Genomic DNA, 19,633 nt, shown 5'->3' with positions numbered 1-19,633 from the left:
ATTTTACACTTTAACCAAATGTCTGTGAAGCATTTTTCCATGCCTCATCTCATTTGATCCTCAAAGAAGTCCTGGAGTAGGTAGATAGGAGATTTGTTAGAATCCTATTTTCTTTTCATTAGCCGGAAAATGGAGATTTAGAAAGTTTAGAAACTTGACCTGACTGAAAAGAAGTAAGAAATTATGGATCTTGAAATGACTTTAGGTTTTCTCACTGCACAGAGTATAGTCAAACACTGCTGCAGTTAAATATTTTACCCTTTGTTCTCCCTGCGTGATCTACAATAATAATCTGCTTCGTGTTGATATTTACTGCTGTGTTGCTGACCATTACCTGAAAGAGAAGTTGGGGTGCTTCACTGGGCTGGAAAAGGTTTAGCTACATCAGAAAGCAGGTCTAATTAAGCAAGTTTATTCTGTATATATAAAAAGCTAAGTTGACTCGTGCATGCGCAATACATATAAAGCTCTCACTGGCGCCAATCACACATGTGTGTTTTGATCTGTCATTGTCTATCGTGAATTTGGTTGACACTTCTATTATAAAGAAAGGGCGAATAGTGATACTAAAATATTTCTTCTAATTAATTTCCTTTCAATGTGCATGAATCCGTGCACAAGGCCACTAGTGGTTTTATAATGATGGTTGGAGACTTTAATCTCCCATTTTCAATAATTTATAGAACAGCTAGACAGAATATCAAAAAAAGAAATAAAACACTTAAGCAACACTATAAAATAATTAAACCTAAAAAAACCCTTGAATACTCTTTCTAACAATAGTAGAATACAGTTTTCTCAATTGTACATGGAACAATCTCCAAGATAGACCATGGGTTAGCCATTAAAAAGTCTCAATACATTTAAAAAGACTGAAATCATCCAAAGTATCACCTCTGACCACATGGAATGAAACTAGAAATCAATAACAGCAGGAAAATTGGAAAATTCACAAATATGTGTAAATAACACATTCTTAAACAACCAGTGGGCCAAAGAAGAATTAGAAGGTCCTGTGAAACAAATTAAAATGGAAACACAACATACCAAAACTTATGTGGGCGGTGAAAACAGTGCACAGAGAGAAATTTATAGCTGCAAACGCTTCCCTCAAAAAAAGAAGATCTCAAATCAGTAACGTAACTTTACACTTTAGGAACAAGTTGACTGCAAAGCTAGCAGATAGGAAGAAATAAAGACTAGAGCAGAGATAAATGAAAATCTTAGGAAACCAATACAGAAGTGCATACATCATGTATAACTATATTTTAGTTGTTGGCATTTGCTTGCTTCTGTCTCTTCTTTTTGCCACTACTCTTCAAAACTTGGGGCCCACAGTGAGTGTTATGGCTAATTTACCTTCCCTAAGAATGGCTCTTCCCATGCTTATCAGTCTTATAATAATGTATGGCACTGTATGTTTTTATCCCTACTCCCCTTTCTTGTGCTTTTACAATTATAAAATCCTAGTATTTGTTTTTCTCCTTTTGCCATATACCTCTTCCCAAGTTTTCATTTTGAAAAGTTTTATATCTTCAGAAAAGTTGGATACCTTTACACTCACCAATATTGTCTTCTTCCCCCTCTCTTACTTACTCTCTTTTTCTCTCTCTCTCTCTCTTCAGAAGAAAATGGCAGACATCATGACATTTTATTCCTAAATACTTCAGACAGTATCTCCTAAGAACAAGGATATTTTTACTATAACTACAGTATAATCATATCCAAGAAATTTGTTATTAATAACATCTAATATTCTATGTTAAAATTCTCTCAAATATCCCAGTAATATTTTTATTTTTATTTTTATTTTTTTTTAAATATATTTTATTGATTTTTTACAGAGAGGAAGGGAGAGGGATAGAGTGTTAGAAACATTGATGAGAGAGAAACATCGATCAGCTGCCTCCTGCACATCTCCCACTGGGGATGTGCCCGCAACCCAGGTACATGCCCTTGACCGGAATCGAACCTGGGACCCTTGAGTCCGCAGGCCGATGCTCTATCCACTGAGCCAAACCGGTTTCGGCTCAGAAATATTTTTAGAGCAAAGTCTTTTTCTTGATTTAAGAGCCAAGATTATGCGTTGCATTTCATTGTCATTTCCTGTTAGTCTCCTTTAATCTAGGACAGTTTCTCCAGACCTTTAAAAAGTTTTGATGAGTCTAAGTCCGTTCTGTAGAATGAGGCTCATAGTGACAGCTTGTCCTATTATTGGTGATGCCAGTGAAGTTTGATCACTTGGTTAAGGTGGTAGGTAATTTATATGATGAGCCTCTAGTAATTTACCCTTTTACTTGATTCCTCGTCTGAATCAATGAATGTGTTATCTGTTTCCATTATTATTCTTTTTAGTACTTAAATTTTCTCAAATTGGACCAGTCAGAACTCCTTTAGATCCTCATGACTGCCCCCTCAGTGTTTGAATTGCCCCTCGATCTTTATTTTTTTTTAATCCTCACCTGAGGATCTGTTTTCATTGATGAGAGAGAGAGAGAGAGAGAGAGAGAGAGAGAGAGAGAGAGAGAGAGAGAGAGAGAAACATCAGTTATTTACCTCACGTATGTGCCCCGATCAGGGGTTGAACTCACAACTTAGGTATGTGCCCTGACTGGGAATCTAACTTGCAATCTTTTGGTGTATGGGATGACACTACAGCCAACTGAGCTGCTCAGCCAGGGCTACCCCTTGCTCTTTATTATACAAAATTCCAGATTTTTCTTGAACTTTTTCCCAATCTTGGACTCAGGTTTTTCTCCGAGGGTCTCTGTTTCCTTTTCATGAGAGATAGTGTATTTAGAAATAAAGTTTATTTGTTACTGGAGTGTCATAATTTCTAGACTTTTTCAATGGACAGACTTTGGAAACCATCCTCCATTAATCCATTCATCTATTGATCCTCCGATCAATCCATTAGTCCATTCATCCATCCCCACTAAACACCCATATTTTACTGTTAATTTGAAAATTAAATATTGGCATCTTTGGAGTTTTATTTACTCTCTAGAAGAACACTAGAATATCACTTTTTTTTAGGGTCTAATAAGTGCAAACAGTCAGCTGGTTGTAAATAACTTGGCTCTTATGGTGAATCAGGTCTATATATTGGTTATTTAATGAGCTCTTATCTCTGTTGTTAATATAGTTTTGGGGCAGTGCCGTGATAACACTGAGCCAAAAAAGTTGCCTATCACTGAAGAGGAACAGATTTATCCTTGGGATACATGTGCAGCAGTTCATGATGTGAGGCTTTCATTATTACAGCGTTATTTTAAAGATGTGAGTACCCTTTTTATCTACTAGTATATTTGTCTGCAAAATCCATAGTAATTTCACTCCAGAGTTTTATGTATATTTTTCTAACAGATGTCATTCTGATTTAGAATCTGGAACTTTATTGGAAAAAATTAATATGTGAATAGTAAAGAAATGGAAATCTGTTAATAAGTAAATATTTTAGGTTATAAATGTTATATCTTTGTTTTAAATGTTATTTATTGGGAGGTATACAAATTTAATACTATTAACTATAATACTGGTCTGGTCTGAGGAGAAGGTTTCTGGTGGATTCTGGAGAAGCAGATGGCTCTAGTTAGGGAGGTCTTGTCTAGTGTAGAACGAGTGTGTGTCTACTACCATTTATAACTGAGTGATCTTAGAACGTTTGTATTCCTTATTTGTAAAAAGATACTACCAATTACTGTGGGAGGTTTTAATAAATATTGAGGTCGTAAAAATTGAATGATAAGCACTTAGCACAGTGGTGGACACATTATTGAATTCTTCCTAAAATATTAATCTCATATTAGTAAATGTTTTCCTGTTCTTTTTCCACACTATAGCAAATTCAAATAAGACATCTAACAGTTACATTAACAAATGACTTAGTATTTTCAGCTAACTGCTTTTATTAAAAAGAAAGATTAACCCTTTTCGGTCCAACCTCGAGGCTGACTCAACAAACCAGGTGCTAGGAGCAGGTCCAATGTCAAGCAATAAGAACATTAAAATGTTCAACATTCAGTCCCGTCAATTAATTTGGACCAGACTGTTTGAATTCCAAAAATAACATTGGACCGCAAAGGGTTAATTACATTTTTATAATACGTGGTCAAAGAAACAGCTTGTTTATTAACTAACAACCATTCTATAAAAGGGTAATATGCAAATTGACTGAATGGCAGAACGACCGGAACACCTGCGGCCCCTCGCCCTGGCGGCCCCCGCTCCCAGCGGGCATGCCCACCCCGATTGGGGGCGGGGGCCAGCCAGCAAAACACCGGTGGCCCCTTGCCCTGGTTGGCAAACCGCCGGCAGCCCCTCGCCCTGGTCGGGCCTGCCCCCTATCGGCCCCCCACCCCAGCCAGCCCACCCCCGATAGCCCCCATCAGGGTGGGCTGGCTAGACCCACCAGTGCATGAATTCGTGTACTGGGCCTCTAGTCCTATATAATAAAAGCCTAATATGCTAAGTGTCCAACTGTTCGACTGTTTGACCAGTTGCTGTGATGTGCACTGCCCACCAGGGTGCAGGTTCTCTGACCAGTAGGTTAGTTTGCTGCTTGGGTCTGGCTGTTTGGGACTGGGCAAGATGGGCCGGACATGCCCTGGAGCCCTCCCACAGTCTCTCCCTGGCCGGCCAGCCCAATTGGCCCTGATTGGGACTGGGTGAGATGGCCCCAAATGGCCCCGATCGGAACTGATCAGGACTGGGTGAGATGGGCTGGACACGCCCTGGAACCCTCCTGCAGTCCCTCCCCAGTCCCGATCGTGCACTGGTGGGGTCCTTTGGCCTGGCCTGCACCCTCTCACAATCTGGGACCCCTCCGGGGATGTTGGAGAGCTGGTTTCAGCCCGATTCCTGAGGGCCAGGCTAAGGGACCCCACCAGTGCACGAATCCATGCACTGGGCCTCTAGTTCTAAAATGATCTAATACCAAAATCTGCTTCTACTTCAAGTGGCTGCAAATCATAAAACAGAGATGAGCAGATCTCCTGTTGTTTTTCTGATTTGTAACAGTAGAAGCCAGCTCACTTGCTGTGATTAGTATTTGATTTGTGCTGCTGCACATATATTTAAATTGGATGCGAAGACATTTTGCACTGTAATTTTTAACTTTCAGATGCTCATGAAGAGTCTCGATTTAATATTGGAACTTTGTTTTACTGTTGTTAAAGTTGATTTGGTCATCTTACATTATAATGTATAAATTTCTAATATAAAAAGTTTTTATGGCTCTCAAAGCTTTCATCATATGCTGTCACTCATGTTAGATCTTATATTGCTCTGGCTTGGCCATCTATTTACTACAGACTCTAGTGGGGTGAACTCAAATTCATTGTCAAGTAAGTGCTATTTGTCAGAGGGGAAATGAAAACTCAAAATTATTTTAGGAGGAAAAGTCTAAGCCTGTTTATAGGTTGAATGGAAGGAATTAGCAGAGAAGAAGTTGAAGATGTAAGAGAAAAAGGAGATAGAAGCAATTAACTTTAAAAACAAATTTCAAACGAGTGTGTAGTTGGCTTATATAATCTGTTTGCCTTCTTTATTGTGCATTATATTAAACCCTTGTAAATGTTAAGGCACTTTTTTGGGGTTATTCTTATGACCAGATTTGTACTTTGGAGAGATATGTGGGGGATGCATCATGGAGAGAAGAAATTGGAGTCAAGAAGACCAATTACAAAACTTTATATAAGAAATCCTCCCCTCTCCCCCTCCCAACAAATGTACAGACTTGAATGTTACAGTGAGAATGAAGAAGTCAGGCCAAAGTCATTAGTTATTTAGAAGACAGAATTCATATGATTTGGGAATTAAAACTGTGGTGTGAAGGAAAGGGTGTGAGGTAGAGTAACTTTAGCTTTCTGATTTGGTGACTAAATAGATTGTGGAGCTTTTAAACCCAGAGGAAAAGGAAGAGTAATGGAGAAAATGACAAGTTTTTGACACATTAATTTTATGTTATCTGAGGAATGTCAAACTGGAGATTTCTGGTTGGCAGCTAAGTATTTGTATCTGTCAGCCAGGCAAGAGATTTAGTTTGGAGGCTAGGTGAATTTACTGATTAAATCACTTAGGGAGAATAGTTGTAATGAGTCGAGAGTAAGCACTAAGAATAGAATCTTGAGGAATATAAACTTTGAAGGGGCAGGGCAAGAAAGAAGAGACTTAAAGGAGCCTAAACCAAATGGTTAAAGGGTTGGAAGTAAAACCAAAAGAGAGTCTCATTATGGAAGCCAAAGGGAAGAAGACCCTTTAAGAGGGAAGTTGTTAATGGTAATCACAGATTAAGTACCATATAAAACAGTTAAGATCATCAATAGCAGTATAGTTTACACTGAACTATAGTATAATATTGAGAGCTTATATTTGATGGGGTGGAGAAAGTCTAATTGATCATTATTTTTCATATGAGCATAGGTATTTAGAAGCTAAATCTTATTGGTGTTTCTAGTTTAAAGAGATTGCCTTCGGGCTGTCAAGTCTGGTATTGCTTTATCACAAAAATACAAAGTTATTCTTCCTTTTCCTCTGGGTTTAAAAGCTCCAGAGTCTATTTAGTCACCAAATCAGAAAGCTAAGTTCAAATAAAAAATCATTCAGAGGTTTCTGTGGGTATATTTAAATATGTCTATACTTCTTTAAAATTAATTGTATTTTGTCTTTCTTTTTTTAAGAGTTCTTGTCTCTTGGCAGTATCAATTGGCTGGGAAGGAGGTGTTTATGTACAAACCTGTGGACATACATTACATATAGATTGTCATAAGTCTTACATGGAATCATTACGGGTAAGTTAATTGAATAAATTTTAAAGGTGTATGTATCTTTCCCCATATTAAATATCTTTACAGCATATAAATCCCAATTCATCTGGGGTGATTTTGATCATCATGTGAACAATCTAAACTCACAGTTTCTTCATTTCTTCAACTTTAGGGATTTTTTTAGCAGCTGACTTCCAAGGTTGTAATTTTATTTTATTTTTTAAAAATGTTTTTATTAACTTTAGAAAGGAAGGGAGAGGGAGAAACACCAATGATGAGAATCATCGATTGGCTGCCTCCTGCACACCCCCTACAACCTGGGCATGTGCCCTGACTGGGAATTGAACCATGACCTCCTGGTTCATAGGTTGACACTCAACCATTGAGCCACACAGGCCAGGACATGGCTGTAATTTTAGACTTTGCTACTCTAGTTCTGAAATATTAAGCATTATTAATATTAAGCTTTATTATCCCACTATATCATTTGATTATTTTTCAAATTCTCTTATTTTCACTCTTATTAGTATGTTTTGCATCTGGCATCAAGATCTCTAGTCCTTTAACCCTTGTGCATTTTTCCTGGTGCATTAGCTCTTACCTAGCCTCACTTACTTATACTTTGCCCATTCTACTCTTAATACCTGTTGTTTAATCTGCCTCCTTTGATCATACACCTAGGCAACTAGCCCTGCTAGAAAAGTATAAACTAAGTAAATTGGCATCTCCATAAATTTGTGGTTTTCTATAATAGTGTCTTAGACTAGAGCAGTGAATTTCAACTGGTATGCCATGAGAATTTTAGTCAGGGCACCTCTTTTCCCTTAGATTATCAAATAAAAAAGTGACAGCAGCCAACACAACAATAGCCATCTGGTATGAGTGAATCAAAAATTATAACTATTTTTTTTTTTTGGTCAGATTGGCAAAAACAACACAATATATTTTTTGGTGTGCCTCAGAATTTTAGCAATTAGTTTCTGTGTGCTATAAGAGGAAAAGGTTGAAAATTGCTGGACTAAAGTCATGGACTGTAGATACCACTTATCACTTCATTTACCTGTCTTTAATCAGTCTTCTCTCCTGGTTTCCTCAGCAGCTATCCCAAACCTTTGCCTCCCCTATCCCACTTAAGTCCCAAGATCCCTTTCCCCTCATTAAACTGTCTCTTCCTCTCATCAAAAACAGTGGTTCTCTGTCACATACTACTTTAGCTTCCTGCTTTGCTTTAATATTCCTTGATAAATGACTTTGCATCCCAACCAATCCTTTCTTTTCTACTCTTTGAGGTAGTATTTCTTCTTCTGTTCAGGAATAATCTTTCTTTTTATGCTGTAGTATTCCTTTCTCCCCTTTTCCACAGGGGCTTTGGTTTATCAGTAATTAATCTCTTTTTCTTCTGTATCTTTAGTTTTTTTGCCTGGTCTGTCCCTTCTTTTCAGTTAATAAGTACACCAAAGTCTGCTATTTAAAATTTCTTTCCTTGACCTTGTATTTTCCTGTAGCTGTAGTCTTTTTTTTTTTTTTTTTGTAAATATTTTTATTGATTTCAGAGAAGAAGGGAGAGGAAGAGAAAGAAACATCAATGATGAGAATCATTGATTGGCTGCCTCCTGCACACCCCGTACTGGGGATTGAGCCTGAAACCTGGGCATGTGCCCTGACTGGGAATCAAACCGTGACCTCCTGGTTCGTAGGTTGATGCTCAACCACTGAGTCACGCCGGCTGGGCATGTCGCTGTAGTCTTTATCTTTCTCTCAGCTTAACTTCTTAAAAGCTAGATAGCTCTACTCTATTCCCAGATTCCTAACTCAGAAGCAGTGGATTTCTTTTTTTCCTTTCCTATTCCTTACCTCACATTCAGTCATTACCAAATTCTATTGATTCTGCCTTCTAAAATCTCATTTGGCTATATTCTGTCTTTATTGTTCCCACTTCTACTTTTTTGTATATACCTTCATCTATTGACTATTGCAATTGCTTTCTTGTCAGTTTCCTTACTCCAAGTCTACTTTAATCACTATATTGATCTTTCTAAAATGTAAATCTGATGACATATGGCTTAAAGACCCTTTACTGACTTATTCCTAATGTGATAAAGTTTATTTTTCTCTGAATGGCATTCAAGACACTCTGTGATCTAGGCTTGCCTGTTGCTTTAGCTTTATCGTCCATCAATTCAGCACTAATAAGCTAATTAATAGCTCTGTAAGCACATTATGCCTTTTTCATACCTCTTTATTCAATTGTTCATTCAACAAATACTTGTTCAAAGCCTGTAGTGTTCCAGATACTGTGATAGATTTTCGGGATACAACAGTGAATAAGACACAGTTTCTCTCAAGGAGTTTACTATACATTGTGTGAGACAGAAATAAACAGTTGCAGCATATGTCCTAAGTATTATGAAGTGTATACAGGGTCTTATTGGAACATCTGCCAAAGTGCTAGAACATTTGATGAAGGAAGGTGTTTGAGTGATGAGAGAGAAGATGGGAGAAGTAGTCAGGGGTCATATTGTAAAGGTCCATGTAAGGATTTTGGACTCTAGACAGATTCTTTCCAGAGATACATTAAAGACTCTTAAGCAGAGATATGACATGCTCAGAAAGTTTATTGTGGTAGTTGTGTTTGCAGGGGATTGTTGTAGGATTGCAGGAGAGTTAGAAAATATGAGGTGATATTTAGAAGGCAAGAGATGATGGTTGCTTGGGCTTGGTCATGGCAGTTGAGATGGAGAAGAGGTTAGATATTTGAAATATATATATAATATATATATAGAATATATATGGTCTTCTGAGAGATTGTGTGTTCAGCATAAGAGAGTAAGGAATCAAGGTGAAAGATAATGGTGATCATTGAAAGATTGTGATTGGGAATAATCTCACATTAGGTAGATCATACTACAGTGGTGTGATTAGGAGATATCAGCAAAGGGGATAAAGGGAGAAAGTGGATGGAAGGACTGCTAGGATTTATTAGTTCCATATTCGGTGTGGGAGAAGTCAGGAAGCTGCCATGACTCTCTTCTTTCTAAGTCAGGAGGTGTGGCTTTATGAGCCTAGAGTATAGGGGACAAGGCTGGGGTAAGTGAAGGGACATTACAAGTTAAGAGGTGGTTTTGAAAAACCACTTTGGATTTGGGTGAGAGAGTGCTTCATAAGATGTTGGAGCAAGATTGCCATGCAGTATTCAGGGTTCCACTGAAATTGGAAACTGTGTGGAAGAAATTATTTCAGTTTTCCCTAACAGCATTCAGTTTGATGCAGAATTAGAGAAGTCATACATTGAATTAATTTTGTATGAATGTTTTGTTAGGTATGTGTGATGAAAGGACATATGGAGGAGAATGAGGAGTATTGACTTGAGTGTTTTTGAAGTGGCGGGTCATGGTGTATGGGCAGGATAGGAATGGCCTGATAGACTGGGCCAAAAAAAGAGGAACTAAAGGAAACAGGAGTTGGAGGTCAGAAACTAAGATGTATGAATTTAGTATTTTCAGATATGGATAATTTTGGGCCATTACAGAATAAGGATGTGGTCATGGTAATAGGCACTGGTGTTAGAGTGGAGGTCAGAGCCATAGGAGCTGATTAGGCCAAGGAGTTGAAGGACTCAGATGTAAGTAAGATGGGTTGTCCACGTACACACTGAAGTTGCATAGGAGGATGGTAGGACTTGGAGTGATGAGGAAAACTGATCTAGGTATCAAAGTCCTTATGTTAATGAAGGCAATGGAGACCAGTAAAAGGGAAGGAATAGGATGGCATTGTTAAATGACATGAGCCACAAAGACAGGAGAATGCAAGAATAATTATCTGGAGCCAGCACTGGAGATGAGAAGGATGCTGAGATGTGAGGGATGTAGGAGAATGAGCGGTGCCTAACTGAAAGGGCTTCTGGGGAGGATTTAGGAAAGAATTGAGTTTCAGTCAAGGTAAGGAGGTAGACCTGGCATTCTTTAAAATTAAGGATATAGGGAAACTTATCACAGAATGTCCTTCAATGATCAGGTTCCTTGCCCCAACCTTGTAGTATACTCTTCTTTTGTATCTAAAACTCAGCTCACAAGTCTTCTCTGGAAAGCCTTCTTTGTTGCATTTATCACATATTATTGTAATCTAGCTGTTTCTGTTTGCTTTTAAATTGTATCTTAAGTAAAGATGTATCTTAACTCTTTATGCCATCACGTGACACATGATAGAATTTAATAAGTGTTTATAGAATTGTATTTAAAAATAAATGTCAAAAGTTAAAAAAAAATTAGTTCTGTTAGTCCAGGTATTTGAGATCCTAGGTGTAGTGAAATTAGCACTAAATTAAGATTTGGGAAACCTAAGTTCATCCAGACATTGTCATTAACTACCTTATTAACTATCTATAATAATAAAAGCATAATATGCTTATTAGACCGGACATCCTTCCGGATGACCTTCCAGACGAAGCTGGGGTTGTGAGGGAAGCCTGGGTCCCGAGTGCCTGCTGGCAGCCAGAGGGAAGCCGGTGCTGGCAGCTGGGGGAAGGAAGGCCTACTCTTGCACGAATTTCGTGCAGCAGGCCTCTAGTAGGCAAATAAATTTATTTTCTTTTCCTTAATTCTATTTTCTCATTACTTTTGTCTTGTTAGTAATAATGGTCATTTTGTAGTATTCATGCATATACATAATGTATTAAAAACATATTTTGAGATAAAGCATTATGCTAGTTAACAGAATAAGAGAGAGATTTCTGGGAAAAGATATATAACAGTTAGGACTACACAACAGCAATGGCCTACAAGAACAAAATAGATGTGGGATGGTGTCAGGCAAAAGAAAGGAACAAATTTATCAGCCTGAATTTCTGTCTTAAGTCCTCTGGTTAGTAAGCATGTATTGCAGTCTCTCGAGCAAGAGCTTCCTCCTAGGCATATGTGCATTATGTGTCTTTGCTTCAAAAATTCTACTTTTTCCTCCTCTATCAGAAACATCTGAAAGAAGGAGTTAATTCCCCTCCTGTCACACTTACGTTCTGAATACTCTAAGTCTTTTTCCTATCCATAAAACCTAAATAGATCTACTGCATAAAGTCCAGTCAGTTGTGTTCAGCAGTTAAGACACAAGACACATCACATTTTTCTGGCTTAATTTATGTTCAAAAGCTGTGTATCTTACCTACATGGGCACTTGGAGAATCTTCTCAGTAGTCACTTATAGATTATGAGAACAGGGTAAGGGGTAAGAAGAAGGTGATCCACTGTAATGTGGCCTGCTTTTTGAGTTATTCTTTATCTTAAATCCACATTTCAGAGTGATTTTGTCATTATTTAAATTTTTCAATACTGAGAGAAGAGTAGGGTACTTAAGGAGTTTATTGGTGATGGCAACTATTGCATGATTGCCATGATGTGAGAGGTGATTTGATAAGCTTCAACAGTTAAATGAGAGATTTTGTTTATGTTTTTATGGCATATATTAGAGGTGTCTTATTTTGTATGTTTCATTTATTTACTATAAAATGTAGTGGTGTAAATTTTGTTTTATATAAAGATGTGCATCCTACATCTGTATGTTTATTTCATCTTTTAGAATGACCAGGTTCTTCAGGGGTTCTCCGTGGACAAAGGAGAATTCACCTGTCCTCTCTGCAGGCAGTTTGCGAACAGTGTTCTTCCTTGTTATCCTGGAAGCAATATGGAAAATAACCTTTGGCAACGTCCTAGTAACAAAAGTTTACAAGATCTCATAAAGGAAGTGGAGGAGCTACAGGGACGGCCGGGAGCTTTCCCAGTAAGCATCAGTGTAAGGCAGAAATATCCTGGTTAACTCAGCTCTGCTTTTTAGCTTTTATATTTGTTTTGTTTTTAAATTATTCTGGGCCTTTATACATTTAATACAAATTGTTTTTAGAAGTTTTTCTCTTACTTGTCGTTATTAAAAATAAAAATGAGAATAATAGAACAAATTATTAGCAAAGGCTATACTTTTCCTTAGTCTAAAAAATTGTTATAGTTTTAATATATGTCTTCCAGATCATGAAATCCTATAACAGTGTTTCTCAACCTTCCTAATGCCGCGACCCTTAAATACAGTTCCTCATGTTGTGGTGACCCCCAACCATAAAATTATTTTCGTTGCTACTTCATAACTGTAATTTTGCTACTATTATGAATCGTCATGTAAATATCTGATATGCAGGATGTATTTTCATTGTTACAAACTGAACATAATTAAAGCATAATGATTAATCACAAAAATAATATGTAATTATATATGTGTTTTCTGATGGTCTTAGGCGACTCCTATGAAAGGGTTGTTCGACCCCCAAAGGGGTCGCGACCCACAGGTTGAGAACCGCTGTCCTATAAGCTGAGATATGGTTAAACTTTTTTAAGATATTGAAATATTTAAAAACAAAGCCACCCAAACCAGTAAATTATATCTATGTATCTTGCAATGTTAAGCACAGTCTAATCATTTAAAATTATGCCCATTAGGTATTTTAGGATTAAAGTATATTTAGAGACACACACACACACACACACACACACACTTTATATATGTGTAATTATAGATTTACATACACATTTGTGTGTGTATATGTATATTAAAGAGATGAAATATTGTATACTTGATGGAACCATTCACCATAAGTCAGATCTATTTTACTGTGTGTTTTGTTCTAAGTGAACCCATCTTTTATCCTATCCAGTAGGATTTATTTGATTCAAACTCTTAAATATTTCACCTTATTATAGGTTTGTGATATGGTTCTTTTTTAAAAAAGTTAATCCTGCCGAAACCGGTTTGGCTCAGTGGATAGAGCGTCAGCCTGCGGACTGAAGGGTCCCAGGTTCGATTCTGGTCAAGGGCATGTACCTGGTTTGCGGGCGCATCCCCAGTGGGAGATGTGCAGGAGGCAGCTGATCGATGTTTCTAGCTCTCTATCTCCCTTCCTCTCTGTAAAAAATCAATAAAATATATTTTAAAAAAAAGTTAATCCTCAGCTGAGGATATGTTTTTATTGATTTTAGGATATGTGGGAGAGAGAGGGAGAAACATAGATCAGTTGCTTTCCATGTATGCCCCCACCAGGACCGAACCTGCAACCTAAGTATGTGCCATCATTGGGAATTGAACCTGCAACCTTTTGGTGTATGGGTTGATGCTCCAACCAACTGGGCCACATTGGCCTGGGCTATGACATAGTTCTTGAGAGAAGTGACAACTATGGCTGGTTTTTGCAGTAAACTTATGAAAACTTTTGAAACAGAAATTCATAGTTTCAAAGCTACTCAGAGTCATCTCCTAGCAGTTCCTTTTCTCAGTTGAAGACTATTTTTAGAGTCTTCGTGATTTTTTTTTCTTTGGTACTTCTAAATTTGTGTGTGTTTATAGTATGCTTTAAGTAAGGGGCATCAATATTAGTCTTTGAAAATGAAAATCATGTTTTTTATAAACATGGGAACTGTTCTAAAATATTATTTTAATGACATCCACTCATTTATTTAGAATATAGTTTGTGTGGTTGGGTTACCAGTCACAATATAGAATTAGGATAAAATATCCCTAAAATAAGAGAAAATATTTCTTGATCTGTTTTATCTTTGTGTACTGCCTACATTTATAATAGATAGTTAATGTACTTTTTAACTTTAATTTTCTAGTGTTTTCATATGATAAACAATAGTGTTAGACTGTTATTAGAGAAAATGAATATAAATAAACTATATTTTGTTTGTATTTTTTACAGTCTGAAACTAACTTAAGTAAAGAAATGGAATCTGTAATGAAAGATATAAAAAATACTACTCAGAAGAAATATAGAGACTATAGCAAGACCCCAGGCTCACCAGACAATGATTTTCTTTTTATGTATTCTGTTGCTAGGTAGGTATATGCAATATATACTTTTATATTTACTTATTATTTTTAGTTGGTTTATTTCATTTATTGTCATTCATATTTATTTGAAGAAAGGATTTTTTTAAATGCTTGTTGAAATTATGGCTAATTTTAGAATCTCCTAAAAGGACTATAAAAGTATACTTTTCTTTCATTTTCTGAAGAGTTTATTTTAGTGAAATATTGAGTTAAGTGTTATATGATATGTGAGAAAAGTATATTGTTAACATTTTGAGACAGATATCTACCTCAAAGCATGTGAATATTATATATGAAAGGTGGTGTTAAGAAATCACTATTCAAGCTGTCAAAAAGTGATAATAATGAGAATTAAAACATTGTAACATGTTGAACGGTATTTACTTAAAAAAAATAAGAACAATAAGAAGAACTTATTTTGTTTGTTCTAAACTAGTGAAAGATCTAATAATATCCTAGAAGACAATAGTTGGTTTTGAAAAACAGGTGAGGGAAGAGGAAGCATGAGATCAGGCAGATCTTAAGCCTCTATTAGTGGCTAGCAGCAGTCTTAAGAAAATAGAGGCAAATAACTCTCATCTTTCAAATTAGGTATGATTAGTCTAATAGACTGAGTAGATGTTCATTGCCTAAGAAATAGTTCCAAATAGGAATTTTAGAAAACTTAATAGAATGAAAACAGAGAACCATAAAAGAAGTAAATAGGGAAGAAACGGGGCAAATTAGAAACTTGTAAACTCGTTTTGTAGACCCCTGGATATCTCTAGAAGCTTCATATTTTGTCCAAGTAGTGTTGTCATAGGCAACATTTAGAGAGAAAATGTGACTGGAAGTCATGCACCAAATTAGTGGCAGAGTAGGACTAGAACTCGGGTCTCTTGAGTCTTGGTCTAGTGTTCTTTCAGTTCCAATCCTCTTTCTTCTCCTGCGTTCAGCTTTTTTTAGGTCATATATACACGCAGTTTATCATGATCATTGTCTTTGCCCCATTCCTGGACCAGAGAATAACAAAAGGATAAATGAAGTATATGTAGTCTTTAGAACCCAGGAAAAATAGAACCAGATTCAGGAAAATTGCTGCAAGCAAGTTAGAGCTCAAGATAAGGAAACGTTAGTCTTTAGTTTAAGAATGCAAATTCTGGACACAGATTGTTGTAAAAGGATCTAATGGACTGGGAAGTAACTTTTTAGCCTGCACGTTCCTGACTGTTATTATTTATCCAGAATGCTTTGGGGGAAGCTATAATAGTTAATTTAACATTTGTCTCTGGAGAGTTACCAATTGCATACTTGCAGTAAAATATGCTTTATGTGAAAACAAAATTGAATATAATTTAATTTTCCACGGTTTCAAGGTTCTACAAAACTTCTGTACTATATTGCGATAATAATGCTATAGAATATTGGAATGAATGTAGACCAACTCAATTGTGTGTGTGTGTGTGTGTGTGTGTGTGTGTGTGTGTACACACATAGGTAGTCCTGTACTACTTAATGATAGGGATATGTTCTGAAAAAGGTGCCGATAGGTGATTTTGTTGTTGTGCAAAGGTTATAGAAAGTACTTAACAAACTTAGATGGCATAGCCTCCTACACACTGAGGCTCTGTGATATAGCCTATTGCTTCCAGCTATAAGCCTGTACAGCATGTTACTGTACAAACAAACACAAGATTAAATCAATCACAGGAAAATAATGCAATAAACAGATACGATGAACATGAGATTTATGAGGTGGCTACCAGTGTAACACATTTTACAAAGAGTACACTCTAAAATAATGTTAAAAATGTAGTATAGTAAATACATAAACCAGTAACATAATCATTTATCATTGTCAAGTATTTTTTTTTAAAATATATTTTATTGATTTTTTACAGAGAGGAAGGGAGAGGGATAGAGAGTTAGAAACATCGATGAGAGAGAAACATCGATCAGCTGCCTCCTGCACACCTCCTACTGGGGATGTGCCCGCAACCAAGGTACATGCCCTTGACTGGAATCGAACCTGGGACCCTTCAGTCCGCAGGCCGACGCTCTATCCACTGAGCCAAACCGGTTAGGGCATGTCAAGTATTATATACTATCCATAATTGTATGTGTTATACTTTTATATGATTGGCAGCTCGGCAGGTTTGTTCACATTAGCCTCACCACAAACATGTGAGTAATGTGTTGTGCTATGATGTTAGGATGACTATGACATCACTAGGTGATAGGAATTTTTTTAGCTCCATTATAACATTATGGTATTACTCTGGTATATGTGTTCCGTTGTTGACCGAAATCTCATTATGCACACATGCATATTCCCCCTCTCTCTCCCTCTCTCCCTCTCTCTCTCTCTCTCTCTCTCTCTCTCTCTCTCTCTCTCTCTCACACACACACACACACACACACAAACGTTGATTATTATGCCTTTGATTTAACTTATAAGAAAATCCTGTTTGAATGGGCATGATCTATATATGGAATTTTGCTATAGTATGATAAATCCAATAATTTGATTTACATTAGTTTAGTGGAAATTTTAGATTCCTATTTGTGGTTTAAATATATAAATAACTTACAGAATAAAGCTTGCTAATTCAGGAGACTTTTAAAATATACATATTTCAGTTTTTCTCTTTTATAGAGAAGCAGGAACAAATGTCAAATGTTACTTACTAATAAGGGTATATATGTCTAGAGAACATATGCTCTTCCCTCTTCCCACCCTTCTCTGATCTTTAATGATAAACTCTAAAGCAGCAAAATAAAGATTCTGAAAGAGAAACTATATAATCCTTACAAACCTCATTTTCCTTTGGTTAAAATTACCCAGGTCGGTGGTCAGCAAACTGTGGCCCCTTGAGTGTGGCTCTTCCACAAAATACCACGTGCGGGCGCGCACATACAGTGCGATTGAAACTTTGTGGCCACACTCAAGGGGCCAAAGAGCCGCATGTGACTCGTGAGCTGCAGTTTGCCGACCAAGGTCCTATTTGAATAGGATATAATTTTATAAGGTAGGAAACTAACCAGATTCTTCATAATTATCTTATGCCTAGCATATAATCTTATGTCATAAATACTTATGATTATAGATTATGATTATTTTATGCCTAAAAAGTAGGCATTAACATATTCATATCTAAAATGCTTAGATATTTAAGTAAAATATTTAGAAGTAAACTTACTTTGAATTACTTAACTTTTGAGTTAAACATTGTGATTCTTAAATGTATAGTTTATTAGAACTTACAAGTTTATTTATTTGACATTAGTAATTTTGAATGAACTACAACCTGTTTTCCAGAACTGAATTTCTTCTTGCTGAATAAGTAATTTTGTTTGTTCCTTGGGGAACTTACATTTTTTGATGTTTAGAAACGAAATATTTCTAGAGCAATGGTCCTCAACCTTCTGGCCCTTTAAATATAGTTCCTCATGTTGTGACCCAACCATAAAATTATTTTCGTTGCTACTTCATAACTGTAATGTTGCTACTGTTATGAATCATAATGTAAATATCTGATTTGCAGGATGGTCTTAGGCGACCCCTGTGAAAGGGGGGTTCGACCGCCAAAGGGGTCGCGACCCACAGGTTGAGAACCACTGTTCTAGAGGGTAACTAGCTTGTAAAACTGTTTTCCTTAATCATTGTTTTAGAACTTTTTTTTGATAGGACAGTGAGTATCTTTTTGTTTTTAATTTTATTTGTATGGTGAAGCCTTGGGAGATTTTCTGAGGGCAGCAAAGAAGAAATTGTTGGAATGCTCAGAAAACTCCTGCTACCAGCACTATTGTGTGGTTGATTTTCAACAGTGAGGGAAGATTAGACATGGGGAACAAGGTGCATTTGTGTCTCTTTTCTTGCAAGTCTGAATTAAAGCACAAATTTTGTTATAAATGAAATAAGGAAAAGCTGATGGTTAGGGCCTCTGACTTTGATTTTTAAAGTTTTAGAAAGTAATACATGATACTAACCCTTTGGATAGGCAGGTATTTTTTTTTTTTTTTAATTCAGAAAGAATGTTGTGTAGGAGATTGTCCTACCATAATCTGAAATAATTAATTACATTTAGTAGTTTTCTGTCAAGTATTCATTAAAATAAAATTCCTAGTAACATGTTTGCCATCCTTTAAAGTACCTTGTTTGATGGTTGAATAAACATAATTTTTCTTGTATTTATATTTTAATGAATATTTTTGCAAAATACCCTGAAATCAAAGTTGACATTCTAGTTCTGACATTTGAATGTAAGAATTGCTCATGTTTCTGGTTAGCTCTTTTAAAAATACTATCTAGGTAATCTTAGTTTCTATAAGAGAATATAGCCATTAATTTTTTCCTACAGATTAGGCAACAGAAGATTTGTGAAAACAAAATGTATTGATCTCATTTATGTCCCCTTGATGAAGGAAAACATGCTGGTCTCCGCTCGCTTTCTGTCCACTAATATGAAATCCTTGTCCCTGCTTCCTTGCTGGTAGGTTTTTAGAAGTTCAGTGAGCAATGCAAATCGCCTGAAGGGTGGAAAATTTCCTTGTTACACAGATTCCCTTATCAGCAGCAACCAGATGGAGCTCTGAGCAGGAACATTATCAATGTTAAATTGCTTTCCTTCCCCTTCTTGGCCCCCCCCCCCCCCCCCCAACAAGTAGAGAGGATTAAAGCATTCCTTTAGAAATGGGTGGCAAATGTACAGACTTAGGAATATTAATATTTTAAAGTTTGCATTTCTAAGTAAATATATGAAAATAACATTTCAAAACATTCTTGTTCATAAAAACAATTAGAACTAGTTCAAAATGTTTTGTTTTAAATAAAATAGCATAATGTTTTTTCTTGAAATCATTTGCAAAGAGTAAGCTTGAAACTTGGCCGCCTAATTTTTTTTTTATTTTTTAAGACTGGGGGATAGCTCACTATTCGTGTCAAATGCATGTCTAGGATATAAACAACTTCATTCAGTTTTAGTTGTGGCCAATAAAGGTATATTTAAGATTATTAATACTGT

The 19,633-nt window shown here is 36.4% G+C and overlaps 1 protein-coding gene across 1 annotated transcript in view; it reads left to right on the top strand.

Moving 5' to 3' along the window:
* Positions 1-19,633, top strand: part of UBR3 (ubiquitin protein ligase E3 component n-recognin 3) — a 159,799-nt gene that overhangs the window by 106,324 nt on the left and 33,842 nt on the right. The window contains exons 26-29 of the mRNA XM_070422781.1: positions 3,146-3,279; positions 6,681-6,791; positions 12,336-12,536; positions 14,500-14,636. Of these exons, the coding sequence (XP_070278882.1) occupies positions 3,146-3,279; positions 6,681-6,791; positions 12,336-12,536; positions 14,500-14,636 (583 nt within the window). The remainder of the gene's footprint in view (positions 1-3,145; positions 3,280-6,680; positions 6,792-12,335; positions 12,537-14,499; positions 14,637-19,633) is intronic.

The sequence above is a fragment of the Myotis yumanensis genome, unplaced genomic scaffold (assembly GCF_028538775.1).
Source record: "Myotis yumanensis isolate MYYU_CA2020_CCGP unplaced genomic scaffold, mMyoYum1.0.hap1 SCAF_8, whole genome shotgun sequence".
NCBI classification, from domain to species: Eukaryota; Metazoa; Chordata; class Mammalia; order Chiroptera; family Vespertilionidae; genus Myotis; species Myotis yumanensis.
Note: the sequence above shows the minus strand (reverse complement) of the source record. Positions and strands in the feature narration are given on the sequence as shown.